The sequence below is a fragment of the Saccopteryx leptura genome, chromosome 10 (assembly GCF_036850995.1).
Source record: "Saccopteryx leptura isolate mSacLep1 chromosome 10, mSacLep1_pri_phased_curated, whole genome shotgun sequence".
In the NCBI taxonomy this organism is placed as follows: domain Eukaryota; kingdom Metazoa; phylum Chordata; class Mammalia; order Chiroptera; family Emballonuridae; genus Saccopteryx; species Saccopteryx leptura.
The window spans coordinates 72,822,377-72,837,549 of record NC_089512.1 but is presented as its reverse complement, the minus strand read 5'-3'; the positions used below and the strand labels follow the sequence as shown (position 1 = coordinate 72,837,549).

Sequence of the window (15,173 nt, the reverse complement as noted above, 5' to 3'; positions counted from 1 at the left end):
CAAACACTTGGAAACTAAATAGCATGTTATTAAATAACAAATGAGTTAACAATGAGATCAAGGAAGAAATTAAAATTTCCTTGAAACAAATGAAAACAAACATACAACAACTTAAAATTTATGGGACACAGCAAAAGCAGTCCTGAGAGGGAAGTTCATAGCACTACAGGCATAGCTTAAGAAGCTAGAAAAAGCTCCTCAAATAAACCATTTAACTTTGCAGCTTAAAGAACTAGAAAAATAACAGCAAGTGAAGCCCAGAGGTAGTAGAAGGAAGGAAATAATAAAGATCAGAGCAGAAATAAATGACATAGAGGCTAAAAAAACAATATAGTGGATCAATTAAAGCAAGAGTTGGTTTTTTGAAAAGGTAAACAAAATTGATGAACCTTTAACCAGACTCACCAAGAAAGAAAGAGGACTCAGATAAATAAAATTAGAAAGGAGAAAGGAGAAGTAACAACTGACACAGCAGAATACAAAGGATCATAAGAAAATACTATGAAGAACTGTATGCCATAAAGTTAGACAACCTAGGTGAAATGGACAAATTCCTTGAAACATATAATCCTTCAAAAATCAATATAGAAGAATTAGAAAACCCAAACAGACTGATTTCATCAAATGAGATTGAAACAGTTATGAAAAAACTCCTAACAAACAAAGGTCCTGGGCCAGAAGGCTTCACTGGCGAATTTTACCAAATATTCAAAGAAGAACTAACTCCTATCCTTCTCAAGGTATTTCAAAAAATTCAAGAGGAGGGAAGACTTCCAAACTCCTTTTATGAGGCAAGCATAATACTGATTCCAAAACCAGGCAAAGACACTACAAAGAAAAAACTATAGATCAATATCCCTGATGAACACAGATGCTAAAATTCTCAACAAAATATTAGCAAACTGGATCGAGAATGTCAATCAATGTGATTCAACACATAAGCAAAAGAAAGGATAAAAATCATATGATGACATCAATAGATGCAGAAAAAGCATTTAATAAAATCTAGCACCCATTTATGATCAAAACTCTCAGCAAAGTGGAAATACAGGGATCATACCTCAACATGATAAAGGCCAGCTATGACAAACCCAAAGCCAACATCATACTCAATGGGCAAAAATTAAAAGCAATCCCCTTAAGATCAGGAACAAGGCAGGGGTGCCCCCTTTCACCACTCTTATTCAACATAGTTCTGGAAGTCTTAGCCATAGCAATGAGACAAGAAGAAGAAATAAAAGGCATCCAAACTGGAAAAGAAGAAGTAAAACTATCATTATTTGCTGATTATATGATACTGTACAGAGAAAATTCTAAAGTCTCCATCAAAAAACTACTGGACCTGATAAATGAATTCAGCAAGGTGGCAGGATATAAAATACTCAGAAATCAGAGGCATTTTTATATACCAACAATAAATTGTCTTGAAAGAGAAATTAAGAAAACAATCCCCTTCACTATTGCAACAACCAAAAAATTAAGTACCTAGGAGTAAATTTATCCAAGGATGTTAAAGACGTGTTCTTGGAAAATTGTAAAATATTGTTAAAGGAAATCCAGGAAGATACAAACAAGTGGAAGCATATACCATGCTCATGGATAGGAAGAATAAACATCATTAAAATGTCTATATTACCCAAAGCAATCTATACATTCAATAAAGTTTCTATTAAAATACTAATGACATACTTCAAAGATATAGAACAAATATTACAAAAATTTATATGGAACCAAAAACGAACACGAAATAGCCTCAGCGATCCTGAAAAAGAAGAATAAAGTGGGAGGTATCACTTCCTGATATCAAGTTATACTACAAGGCCATTGCACTCAAAACTTCCTGGTACTGGCATAAGAACACACATATAAATCAATGGAACAGAACGAGAACCCAGAAATAAACCCACACCCATATGGACAATTGATATTTGACATAGGAGGTAAGAGTATACAATGGAGTAACGACATTCTCTTCAACAAATGGTGTTGGGAAAATTGAACAGCTATTTGCAAAAAAATGAAACTGGATCACCAACTTACACCATTCACAAAAGTAAACTCAAAATGGATAAAAGACTTAAATGTAAATTGTGAAACCATAAACATCTTGGAAGAAAATATAGGCAGTAAACTCTCTGCTATCTCTTGTAATAATATTTTTTCTGATTTATCTCCATGGGCAAGTGAAATAAAGGACAGGATGAACAAATGGGACTATATGAAACTAAAAAGCTTTGCACAGTAAAAGGCACCATTAACAAAATAAAAAGACAACCCACACAATGGGAAAATATATTCGCCAATACATCTGATAAGGGGTTATTAACCAAAATTTATAAAGAACTTGTAAAACTCAACACCAGGAAGATAAACAATCCAATCAAAAAATCGGCAAAAGGCCCTGACCGGTTGGCTCAGTGGTAGAGCGTCGGCCTGGTGTGCGGGGGACCCGGGTTCGATTCCTGGCCAGGGCACATAGGAGAAGCGCCCATTTGCTTCTCCACCCCCCCCTCCTTCCTCTCTGTCTCTCTCTTCCCCTCCCGCAGCCAAGGCTCCATTGGAGCAAGGATGGCCCGGGCGCTGGAGATGGCTCCTTGGCCTCTGCCCCAGGCGCTAGAGTGGCTCTGGTCGCGGCAGAGCGACGCCCTGGATGGGCAGAGCATTGCCCCCGGTGGGCAGAGCGTTGCCCCTGGTGGGAGTGCCGGGTGGATCCCGGTCGGGCGCATGCGGGAGTCTGTCTGACTGTCTCTCCCCGTTTCCAGCTTCAGAAAAATACAAAAAAAAAAAAAAAATCGGCAAAAGAAATGAATAGACACTTCTCCAAAGAGGACATACAGATGGCCAATAGACAGATGAAAAAATGTTCAACATCACTAATCATTACAGAAATGCAAATTAAAACCACAATGAGATACCACCTAACACCTCTCAGAATGGCGCTCATCAACAAAACAACACAGAATAAGTGCTGGTGAGGATGTGGAGAAAAGGGAACCCTCCTGCACTGCTGGTGGGAATACAGACGGTGCAGCTACTGTGGAAAACAGTATGGAGATTCCTCAAAAAAAAATTAAAAATGAAATTGCCCTTTGACCCAGCTATCCCACTTTTAGGAATATATCCTATGAATACCAAATCACTGATTCAAAAGAAGAAATGCACCCCCATGTTTATTGCAGCATTGTCCACAATAGCCAAGATCTGGAAACAGCCCTAGTGTCCGTCAGTGGACGAGTGGATTAAAAAGCAGTGGTACATATACACAATGGAATACTACACAGCCGTGTGGAAGAAGGAAATCTTACCTTTCGCAACAACATGGATGGACCGGAAACTATTAGGTTAAGTGAAATAAGCCAGGCAGAGAAAGAAAAATACCATATGACCTCACTCATTTGAGGAATCCAATGAACAATATGAACTGAGGAACGGAACAGAGACAGAGGCGGGATCAAAGGGACCAGAGGGAAAGCGGTCAGAGGGAAAGTAGAAGAGAAGAGGGGATCAGAGAAGGGAAAGAGATTAAGGAGATTATATATACATAACACAGTGTTATAGAGAGCAGGACAGCAAATCCTGGAGAGGAAGGGGGAAGGCATTGGGAGGAGGGGGCATGAGGGTTCCAAGGGGGAATTAGGGGGTGGGGGGAGATATATTCGGTAGGACACTTGAATCTATGTAAACATAAATTAAAATCATAAAAAAATAAAAAAATAAAGATTATAAAGATTAAAAAAAAGCCTTTGGCATAGTATCTGGAGCATAGTAAGCACTCAATAAATAAGTTATTTTTATTATGATGAGTGAATTAACAGTACTTTTCTTTAGTTTGCTTTTCCCCTTTCAAAAGGGTTGCTGTGATATAATACTAAGTTCATTCTGAAGATGAGGCCCGGAGAGGTAACATGTCTCCTGACGCCTATGTAGGGTTCGTTCTCTCCTTTTGTAAGGACAGAGGTTCTATGTCCTCTAGTCTCTAAGGATACCTTGCGAAGTACTTCCAACGCTGGTGCTACTCAACACACACAGGTTGTTACGGGCTCACACATTTAAAGAAGTGGACAGAGGATCCGTCCATTTTTTCTAAGCTGCTATCAATTCCTATTTCACTTTTTGGTTTCATTTTCTTTGACGGGCAGCTCCAGATGTAGAATCTCCCACTTTTCACAAGTGTGAACCGAAACTTTTTAGAAAGAATCTAGTAAAATCAGAGGTCCTTATGACTTTGATTAAATTTAGCTTTAACTCCTAGCTCTAGAAGTCATCTCTCTCTGTCTCTACCCTCATAGACCTAGCCTTTCCCCCATAATAAGCACCTTCTGCGCAGCAGAAGATAGGAGCCTGAACCTGACACAAATGGTCACACGGTCTGGACCTCTGGAAGGATCAAGATAACATCTTGACCTCAGTCATGTTTCAGCTCCTGAGCCCTAAGGTAGAATGACCCATGGCTACTTTCCCATGAGACCAGACAGAGGGGCATCACAACAGACCTTAGAGCTGTCCTCAAGACCTGAAGAAATGATTCATTATCCTTACCTCTCCTTCAACCAATTAAGCTCCCAGTGTGACCCCCCAAACCCATGGTGCCTTGGGATCTTGCTTTATCTAATCTGTATCCTACCGTATGCCATCGGGAGTTTGGGCTTTTGAGCATTAGCTTCGCATTCTCCTGGGTGGCACCATTCATGATAAAAAAGCCAATCTTTCTCCACTGCAATTAGCAGTGTCTAGTGTTTGGCTCTGCCAGCACCAGGAGAACGAACTCCTTCTGTTCTGCAACACTAGTCCTTTTTCTTTCAGGACAGAAAAAAAGCGCTCTGCAAATCCTAAGGGAAACCCCTCTGCCTGAGATGAAGCAGTCAGAGATGCATGGAGCTGGCTTGAATCTTGGTGATGTGTTACTGCTATCAATTTGCTCTAAAGGATTAGAAAACAGCACTGGAGGTAGGGGGCAGGGGCAGCAGGATGGGGACAGGGTGGGGAGACAAAGACTCACAGGTTCCCCTGGTTCATTTCCACCCAGAATCCTAAATCCAAATCCAGTCTCTTTTCTCCAGAGGAAGATGTCCTGTTCTTGGTAATCTGGAACTATAGAGGGGGAAAAAGGAAAAGAGAGATTATTTCTCTGGTGAAAGGTATCCCACCCGTAACATCACACAGTTACAGGACCAACATGGATGGTGCTTGAGCACAGGACAGTTTTCTGACGCAGACGAGGTGATAACATAATCTGGACCCGTGAAATCACAGAGGACGCTGGATGACAGTGGACAGGGGAGTAGTCATTGAGCCCTAAGTTTTTTCAAAGGACTAATCACTGTTTGATAATTCCTAATCAAGCCTAAGTCATTACCCCTGACTAAGCCAGAAATCAGCATTAACTGCTCTCTTTGGCACTGTTGTGGGGAATTAATTAAAATTGTCACGTGCTGCACCACACAGTGGGTGCCCGTTTCCAAGAAGAGAGATGCCAAGTCAGGATGGCCTCTGCAGCAGAGGCTGGCTCTGAGGATTGTGAAGGCTTGTTAAACTACCGGGTTATGTCAACTAAAAGAAGAAAGAAAACCCAATAAGATCAATTAAAAAAAATTAAAGATCTAAAAAAAAAAGAAAGAAAAGAGCTTGGAGTAAAGAGTGTTCCATTAAAAAAGAAATATCACTTCTTTCTTCTTTAAAGTAATCAAGACCAGCAATGCCAATAATTGATTTGTTAGATCATTTTTGACAAAAAAAGGTTAGCCTTAACCATCCTAATATTTCCAAATTTGCAAAATTTACTATGATGTCAGTACTATTACCAAAAAGTAGCCAGCCTTCCATATCTTTAAGATTAATGGTGACAACAAAATTATTCTATATCAACAAACCACATTTCATTGTTACAATGACTGACTGCTGCCTGGCCTGTGGTGGCACAGCGGATAACAGCATCAACCTGGGACACTGAGGTTGCTGGTTCGAAACCCTGGACTTGCCTGGTCAAGGCACATGCGAGCGAGCGGCATCTATAAGTTGATGAACTCCGCTTCTCCATGCCCCCCCCCCACCTGCACTCTCTCTCTCTCTCTAAAAATCAATAAATAAAATAAAAAAACCCATAAACGACTGACTGCTTTACTCCAGAATTTGTCTATAATATTTCAACATTAAAAGTATTAGTTTAGCCTAACCAGGTGATGGCGCAGTGGATAGAGCGTCGGACTGGGTTGCTGAGGACCCAGGTTTGAGACCCTGAGGTCACCAGCTTGAGCACAGGCTCATCTGGTTTGAGCAAAAGCCCACCAGCTTGAACCCAAGGTCGCTGGCTCCAGCAAGGGGTTACTTGGTCTGCTGAAGGCCCGCGGTCAAGGCACATGTGGGAAAGCAATAAATGAACAACTAAGGTGTTGCAACGCGTAACGAAAAACTAATGATTGATGCTTCTCATCTCTCTCCGTTCCTGTCTGTCTGTCCCTGTCTATCCCTCTCTCTGACTCACTGTCTCTGTAAAATATAAATAAATAAATAAAATTTAAAAAAGTATTAGTTTATTATCCAATAACTAGATATTTCACTTTTAAAACTCTAATAGTTCAGGGTTTTAAAATAAAAATATCTCATTTTAAAAAATGTTATTTCCCTAAAAGCATGCTTGCTGCACATGAAATTTTTCTATATACTCTGTTACTTAAATAATGTAATAAAAAAGGGTTACTTCTATATCATTCTTATTTAATATTTTATTTTAATATATAGTATTTCATAGTTTGTAAAATGACAAATCTTTTATTTAAAGAGAAAAAATAAAGTTTCGAGGCAGTGAATTTTAAAGATTTTCAAATACTGTTCGGTAGAATTTCTGATTTAGTTAATTGGATTTTGGGCTGAAGCAGTGTGTAGGCCTAAAAATTTAATTCTCGTCTTCTCCAATTCTGTACAGTAGAACAGGGAAGAAGAAGTCGGTGTTTACATTTCAGGTTGGAGAGAGGTGTCCCTTTTAAGTGGCTCACCCATAAACTTAAACCGTACAGTGAATGAATGTGCCGAAAAAACAGCAGCTAAATAAACAGGTAAGTACAAGTCAGAGAGGTTTGAATCTCATATTTTCGCTTGAGCTATCTTAATGCCATGGCTTTACATGGTGCTTTTATTTCCAATGCTTTTTTATTATAATTGCTGAGGCTAAGCTGCAAGACGCCATGGAGCATGGGAGTTAAGCTACATCATAACACTCTCACAAATACAGCTTGAGAATGATATTTTTCTTGAGTGCACTAAGGTAAAACAATATTTTCTTTCTGTCTAAGTATCTGGCTAAAGGGTATTTACTGTACTAGACTCATGGAAACAACAAATTAAATCAAGTTAGGTTTCCGTCTTTGGTTCAACTCAAGCAGGAGGATTATTACCAAAACAGACCAGGGGTGCTTCCCAGCAAGCAATGGGTTCCTGGCAGAGTCCGCTCTGAGTCTGCCGAGCCTTTCTGTGACCAGGAAAGGGCCTCTGCAAAGACCTCCAGCCGTGACCCATTTTTCTCAGTGTCATTTAACACTGGAACATCTGCCCATCCTATGATGACACCAGACGTAGCAAGTTTCTGCCTTTTATTGCTCATTTAGATGTAAGTGTAGCTGTGACCAATAGACTTAGGGTTATCATACAGGTTAGTCCATAGGAAAAAAGCATTTATTTCTCTCTGAGAATCAATGTAAAAATGGCAAATTAATTTAAAGAGCTTCCTGTTAAAAAAACAAGATGCCCAATGACACCAATAATGTTGAGGACTCCAATGATGAAAAAGGAAAACATAGACACAAAACACAATACACCAATACAGAGAAATGTGGCAAAGAAAGTCTTTTGGCACCTTAACTTGGGCATTTTCATGATTATACTCTTCTTCCACCAGCCAAATGCCATGTACAAAAGTATGTACAATTTGGTGATAGCTCAGGACTGTAGCACACAGAACGACAGAATTTTTCTCTTCTGTGTCCTCTGCTGCCAGGGTCCCTGGGGGTTCTAAACTACTCGCCCAGAGTGCTCCGTTCTCTTCTTACTTTGGGCCAAGTCTGTTATAATTACATTTCCAGGAGGTAGCAGGGTAGAGCCGTTTTTCTGGTGTTTATATCAGTTTGTTTTTCCTGTGAATGTGGCTAAATCAAAAAGGCTAAGAAAATCTAGTCCTGCTTTTTTTCCCCCTTTCAAGCTCTAGCATAGGAAACAATCTCAGCCGTTCATCTCCACTGGCAACACAAGTAGACTGCCTCAATAAAGTGGTCAAAAGACTTCCTTTGATAATTAGAAAGAATGGAATCGCCAGGTTTGCGGAGAAACCTCCTGGTGTCTTCATCTCTACAGACACACATTTCCAGACTTAGCAAAAACATGCCCATCACTTTTTATTTCATCTGGCCTTTGGTCTATGCCTGGTCAACAAGAACACCAAAAACCTTTTTGTTTCAGGCATTTCTCTTTCCGAGTTTCTCCCCAGCCCTCCAGACCAATGGGAACATCAAACACGAGGAATATAATGGAGAAATAAAAGTTTTCAGTGAATCCTTACTCTGACATTCTCCAAAATTCGTGGCATTGATCTCTCTTTCTCTTTCACCCTTGCTCAATCCCGATGCAGGCGAAGGTGACATAGCTGGAATATTAATTTCACAATTTTTCAAAGCTTAATGTATGTGCTTTCTCTTAGTTCATTTTAATTTAGTTCTGATTGATAAAGAACGTGCAGTTCAGCTTTCACAGTAAAGGTCACGGCTGCCGTGGATTTTAAAGACTACAATTTGATTCTGCTTTATTTCTACTTTTTTTCATGCTTTTCTTGTCAAAAAGTTAGAATTTACAATTATACTGCTGAGAACTTCATAAGACTCCCATTACCATCTTAGACTTTAATTAAATCTCAAAGTACACATTTTGTATGACCTTGTTTTAACCATGTCATGAACTTCAGATTCCTCTAAACCCTATTTCCTTTTGAAAAAAAATGAAGTATACTTTTGTAACTGCCAAACTATGCATTTATTTAAAAGAGAATTCCTGATGGAATTCATTCTTATACTAATACCTGTTCAGGTGAATTCTAGGCAGTTCAACCAGAACAATCTTTTATTTAGAGGCAAAAATCATCAGATCTGGCCAAGACTGGAATACACACACAAACAAGAACTATCATAATAGCTCTTAAAATCTAGCAGCACACCCAGGCTCCTTAAAGTAATTTTGATAAAGGAGCCCATTCACCAATTCCAAGTTTGTAAGCATGTCTCTCCCAAGAAGTACAAGTTACATTGGTTAATATCATAGCTCTGACATTTTTTCTTTCCAAACTATTTTATGAATAGGCAAAATTTCAATTGGAAGTTGTAGACTTTTTTTATAGTGAACAGTAGTGAATACTAGGTGGTCCTGAGCATTAACTAATACTATTACATCAATGTCATTTTTAAAAACACACTCACAATCATCTGACCAGGCAGTGGCGCAGTGGATAGAGCGTCGGACTGGGATGCGGAGGGCCCAGGTTCAAGACCCCGAGGTTGCCAGCTTGAGTGTGGGCTCATCTGGTTTGAGCAAAGCTCACCAGCTTGGACCCAAGGTGCTGGCTCAAGCAAGAGGTTACTCGGTCTGCTGAAGGCCCATGGTCAAGGCACATATGAGAAAGCAATCAATGAACAACTAAGGTGTTGCAACGAAAAACTGATGATTGATGCTTCTCATCTCTCTCTGTTCCTGTCTGTCTGTCCCTATCTATCTCTCTCTCTGACTCACTCTCTGTCTCTGTAAAAAAAATAAATAAATTTAAAAAAATAAAAAAATAAAAATACACTCATAATAGGTATGCTACCCAAAGAAAATACAAAACAGGCAATGTGGCTTTTAAAGGACTTCCTACACATCTCAGTTCAGACTAATCATTTGACACTGTTGTTCAGACATAGGGCCATATCAACAATATTTTGTATTTTGCACAGTATGTAGCCCATATGAAAGAAATGGATCAGAGATTTTGTTAATCTTCATGTCCTTCACAAGAAAATGAAATATAAGGAAAATATATTTTTCCCCAAAAGGGGAGCATAAATTAAGGGTACAAATTAAGGTACTATTGCTGACTTCAATTTTCCTGGAGTAGTTTGCTCATTTTAATTTCTTGGGGGAAGGGGCAGTGACTCACATTGTTTTTATTTTTATTTTTCGAAGGACAAGATAACAAAAAACAACCAAAGGAATGGCGGAAACTGATCAGGGATAAAGCAAAACACTAATTAAAAGATAATACGGATATAAGCTCATTCATAGGTATAATGAAAAGAAGAAAATCTGTGACAGAGTCAGAATAATTGCCACTGGGGGGAAAGGCTCCTCATTATCCACATTTAGCAAGAAGAAATGCAATGAATCTCAACATCAATTAGGTAGCTACAATCTTACACTTACAAAGCCTCTAGTCACCAAAAGGACACTGACTCTCATTGGTGCTGCTGGATCCTATCCCTTCAGGTATTAAAGACAGAGAAGCCCTGGCCCATGAGCTCAGTCGGTTAAGAGCCAGACAGCCAAGAAAGTCATCCAGATAAAGGGTGTAGGTTTGACCCCACCAGGTCAGGGCACACATGGGCAGCAACCAATGGATGCGTGACTGAGTGGAACAACAGATGAATGCTTCTCTCCCCTCTCCCCTCAGGGCACACACAGGAGCAGCTCCATGTTCCTGTCTCTCTTCCTGCCTCTCTCTCTCTTTCTCTCTCTCAAAAAAAGGTGAAGACACAAAACTGGCCCCATCCCAATATTTCAGTCTGATGGCCATCTGAGCAATTTGTGTGTGTGTGTGTGTGTGTGTGTGTGTGTGTGTGTGTGTGTGTGTGTGACAGAGAGAGGGACAGACAAACAGGAAGGGAGAGAGATGAGAAGCATTAATTCTTCATTGCGATACCTTAGTTGTTCACTGATTGCTTTCTCATATGTACCTTGACCTGGGGGCTACAGCAGACAGAGTGACCCCTAGCTCAAGCCAGCAACCTTGGGCTCAGGTTGATGAGTCTTGCTCAAACCAGATGAGCCCACACTCAAGCTGGTGACCTCAGAGTTTTGAACCTGGGTCCTCTGTGTCCCAGTCTGACGTTCTATCCACTGTGCCACCGCCTGGTCAGGCCCATCTGAGCGATTCTGATGCTTAAAGGATCTTACTGTGGCAAGGTTACATATTTTTCTTATTGTTTTGGGTGGGGTTGGGGATGACAACTTTAAAATAATTGGATTAAATACCAAATTCTGAAAATATTTTGCTTCCATCAAGGTAAAAATGGCATCTGAAATGGAGCCGCTTAGTAGGTGGATGTGTTAGCACTGCCTATAAGCCCTGTTGTCCCTGCCAGCACTTCAGAACACAACGTATTTTCTCACAAGAGGATTCAGATATGGGGACCTCGGTCCTCCACGTGTACTGTACTGCACAGCGCAGGGGCACGGTGCGCACAGCAATATCTCGACATCAGCGGGAGCTGGAGAAGCCGCGTGGTCAAGAGGTGGGAAGAGAGCTGGGGAACATGTCATCAGTGAAGTCTGAGCCGTTAGTGAGGAGACCTGGCAAGAGCAGACTCCAGTTCACACTCGGTAACTCCTGCTCGCAGATGTGTTCCAAATGGAACCTCCCTTCCTGTGGCTGGGCCTCAGGGATCCTCTGGGGATTCTGTAGTCCAGGGACTAAAATCCTTTCTCAAATTATGTGGCTTTTGTCAGCATAGTGAACCCTGAGCCCAAACAGTCTATTCAATTCCACGGACTATTGTAATAAGGCAATGATGTTTCTCCCCTGAGGAGGAAAAGGTGGATCCCTGAGTGATTGCTAAATTTTGAGAATCTAACTTGCCTTGCACCAGTGTGGCCAACTTTCCTTCTCAGACAGGTATGCTGGCTGGCCTCACTCCCATTCTGTATGGGTCACAGAGGAGATGTGCCAGCCAGCAAAGGAAATGCTTCCCTGCCATGTCCAAGTGGGTGGGCAAGAGTGAGCACTCCTGCCCACCTCTCGGTGTCTCCTCTTCCTAGGGGGTTTCAGACAGTTCGCCAGACCTATGTTGAGGGGGACGGCGAAGGAGTATGTGCAAAATGACTCTCTTTTCCCTTCCTGTTTTTACCAGATCCTTCATACAACACAGCCTCCATCCCAAACCTTCGCTCCCCTCCCCGGCCAAAGGAGAAAAGAAACCCGTAACCTCCACAGCGACTCCATCCGGCCCAACCAGACCCATAACCTCCACAGCGGCTCCATCCTGCCCAACCAGACCCATAACCTCCACAGCGGCTCCATCCTGCCCAACCAGACTCAACCTCCACAGCGGCTCCATCCGGCCCAACCAGACCCATAACCTCCACAGCGGCTCCATCCTACCCAACCAGACCCATAACCTCCACAGCGTCTCCATCCTACCCAACCAGACTCATAACCTCCACAGCGTCTCCATCCTGCCCAACCAGACCCATAACCTCCACAGCGTCTCCATCCTGCCCAACCAGACCCATAACCTCCACAGCGGCTCCATCCTGCCCAACCAGACCCATAACCTCCACAGCGGCTCCATCCTGCCCAACCAGACCCATAACCTCCACAGCGTCTCCATCCTACCCAACCAGACCCATAACCTCCACAGCGTCTCCATCCTACCCAACCAGACCCATAACCTCCACAGCGTCTCCATCCTACCCAACCAGACCCATAACCTCCACAGCGTCTCCATCCTGCCCAACCAGACCCATAACCTCCACAGCGTCTCCATCCTGCCCAACCAGACCCATAACCTCCACAGCGTCTCCATCCTACCCAACCAGACCCATAACCTCCACAGCGTCTCCATCCTACCCAACCAGACCCATAACCTCCACAGCGTCTCCATCCGGCCCAACCAGACCCATAACCTCCACAGCGGCTCCATCCTACCCAACCAGACCCATAACCTCCACAGCGTCTCCATCCTACCCAACCAGACCCATAACCTCCACAGCGTCTCCATCCTACCCAACCAGACTCATAACCTCCACAGCGTCTCCATCCTACCCAACCAGACTCATAACCTCCACAGCGTCTCCATCCTGCCCAACCAGACCCATAACCTCCACAGCGTCTCCATCCTGCCCAACCAGACCCATAACCTCCACAGCGGCTCCATCCTGCCCAACCAGACCCATAACCTCCACAGCGGCTCCATCCTACCCAACCAGACCCATAACCTCCACAGCGTCTCCATCCTACCCAACCAGACCCATAACCTCCACAGCGTCTCCATCCTGCCCAACCAGACCCATAACCTCCACAGCGGCTCCATCCTGCCCAACCAGACCCATAACCTCCACAGCGGCTCCATCCTGCCCAACCAGACCCATAACCTCCACAGCGTCTCCATCCTGCCCAACCAGACCCATAACCTCCACAGCGTCTCCATCCTGCCCAACCAGACCCATAACCTCCACAGTGGCTCCATCCTGCCCAACCAGACTCAACCTCCACAGCGGCTCCATCCTACCCAACCAGACCCATAACCTCCACAGCGTCTCCATCCTGCCCCACCAGACCCATAACCTCCACAGCGTCTCCATCCTGCCCAACCAGACCCATAACCTCCACAGCGTCTCCATCCTGCCCAACCAGACCCATAACCTCCACAGCGGCTCCATCCTGCCCAACCAGACCCATAACCTCCACAGCGGCTCCATCCTGCCCAACCAGACTCAACCTCCACAGCGGCTCCATCCTACCCAACCAGACCCATAACCTCCACAGCGTCTCCATCCTGCCCAACCAGACCCATAACCTCCACAGCGTCTCCATCCTGCCCAACTAGACCCATAACCTCCACAGCGGCTCCATCCTGCCCAACTAGACCCATAACCTCCACAGCGGCTCCATCCTGCCCAACCAGACCCATAACCTCCACAGCGGCTCCATCCTGCCCAACCAGACCCATAACCTCCACAGCGGCTCCATCCTGCCCAACTAGACCCATAACCTCCACAGCGGCTCCATCCTGCCCAACTAGACTCATAACCTCCACAGCGGCTCCATCCGGCCCAACCAGACTCATGAAGAAAGGTCAGCAAAGAGCAACAGCCAAAAGCGTGCCCATCTGTATGGCCTAAATTCATAATAAAGGTAAGAAATTAAACACGAAGGCAATATTTTGTTTATAAGAGCCAAAAAGTTATGATGTGTGTCATCACTAGTTCATGTTTATTGAAAAGGCAACACCAGAGCCACATGTCTAACCCCAGTAGAAATAACTAAAGCACAAACCATGCAGTGTTCTTTTTCTTTATAAGGAGAATGTTTAAGACAACTAAGAATATTGGGTAAAAAAAAAATACAACCAAACACTTCTTTAAAATTAGGGGAACACTAAGAAAAAATTTAATTTCTCCTCATTACTTCTACAAGCCAAACCAATCATATTTATGTTCTATTGTGTATCAGAGCTGTTTCATAAGAGCTTGCCCAATCTCCACGTGGGGAAGAATTAATGGGACAGCAGCTCTTATCTGCAACTTTTTTTTTAACTGAAAGGAAGAATTAATCCATTTTTATTCTTTACTTGATGACCTACCCATCACCAGGCTGAAGATGCAACAGAGCCCTCAGGAATATCCAGCACATTCTATCACTGCGGAAAGCCTTCCCCTCTCACCTTGGTTCACCTCTATCCAGTCTACATGTGAAAATCTATTTTTAATAAGTCTTTCCAGAAAGCTGAAGCCCCGAGGTGGGGTCGCAGAAAGACAGCAGTCAGGGTGCTACTCACGTCGGCTTTCATACATGCTCCTGGACTGGGCCCAGATTTTAAAAGGATCTGGTTTTTTCTGCCCAGAGCTGTCGGTCTGATCTGGAGCCGGGGCGTCTGCAGGTGGGAGCTCAGGGAGCACCTGGGCGCTGTGGCTGGGGGACGCTGTGTGCAGGCTTCGATGGCTGGAGACGCTGTGCTGGGAGCTATTCTGGCTGTCTTTCCTCTCCAGGGGCTGCTGGACGGAAGCGAGTGAGAGGGGCGAGAGGAGAGGGTTATCACTGGTCTCTGAGTGGGTGTTCCCAACAGCTTGTCTTTGTTCAGCACTTCTGTGCACACACACACAAGTATATCAACAACACTTTGGCCTCCACTTTCCTCCGGCTAATGCTGAATGCAGATAACTCT

At 43.3% G+C, this 15,173-nt stretch overlaps 1 protein-coding gene across 12 annotated transcripts in view; it reads right to left on the bottom strand.

Moving 5' to 3' along the window:
- MAGI1 (membrane associated guanylate kinase, WW and PDZ domain containing 1) overlaps positions 1-15,173 on the bottom strand; it is a 778,572-nt gene that overhangs the window by 24,686 nt on the left and 738,713 nt on the right. For 8 of the 12 annotated variants that reach the window (XM_066351952.1, XM_066351954.1, XM_066351956.1 and 5 more), the window contains 3 exons: positions 14,787-15,003; positions 8,549-8,632; positions 5,000-5,091 (listed from right to left, as the gene is read on the bottom strand). In XM_066351952.1, the coding sequence (XP_066208049.1) occupies positions 5,000-5,091; positions 8,549-8,632; positions 14,787-15,003 (393 nt within the window). The remainder of the gene's footprint in view (positions 1-4,999; positions 5,092-8,548; positions 8,633-14,786; positions 15,004-15,173) is intronic. The other 4 variants (XM_066351959.1, XM_066351960.1, XM_066351964.1 and 1 more) reach the window with 2 other exon arrangements.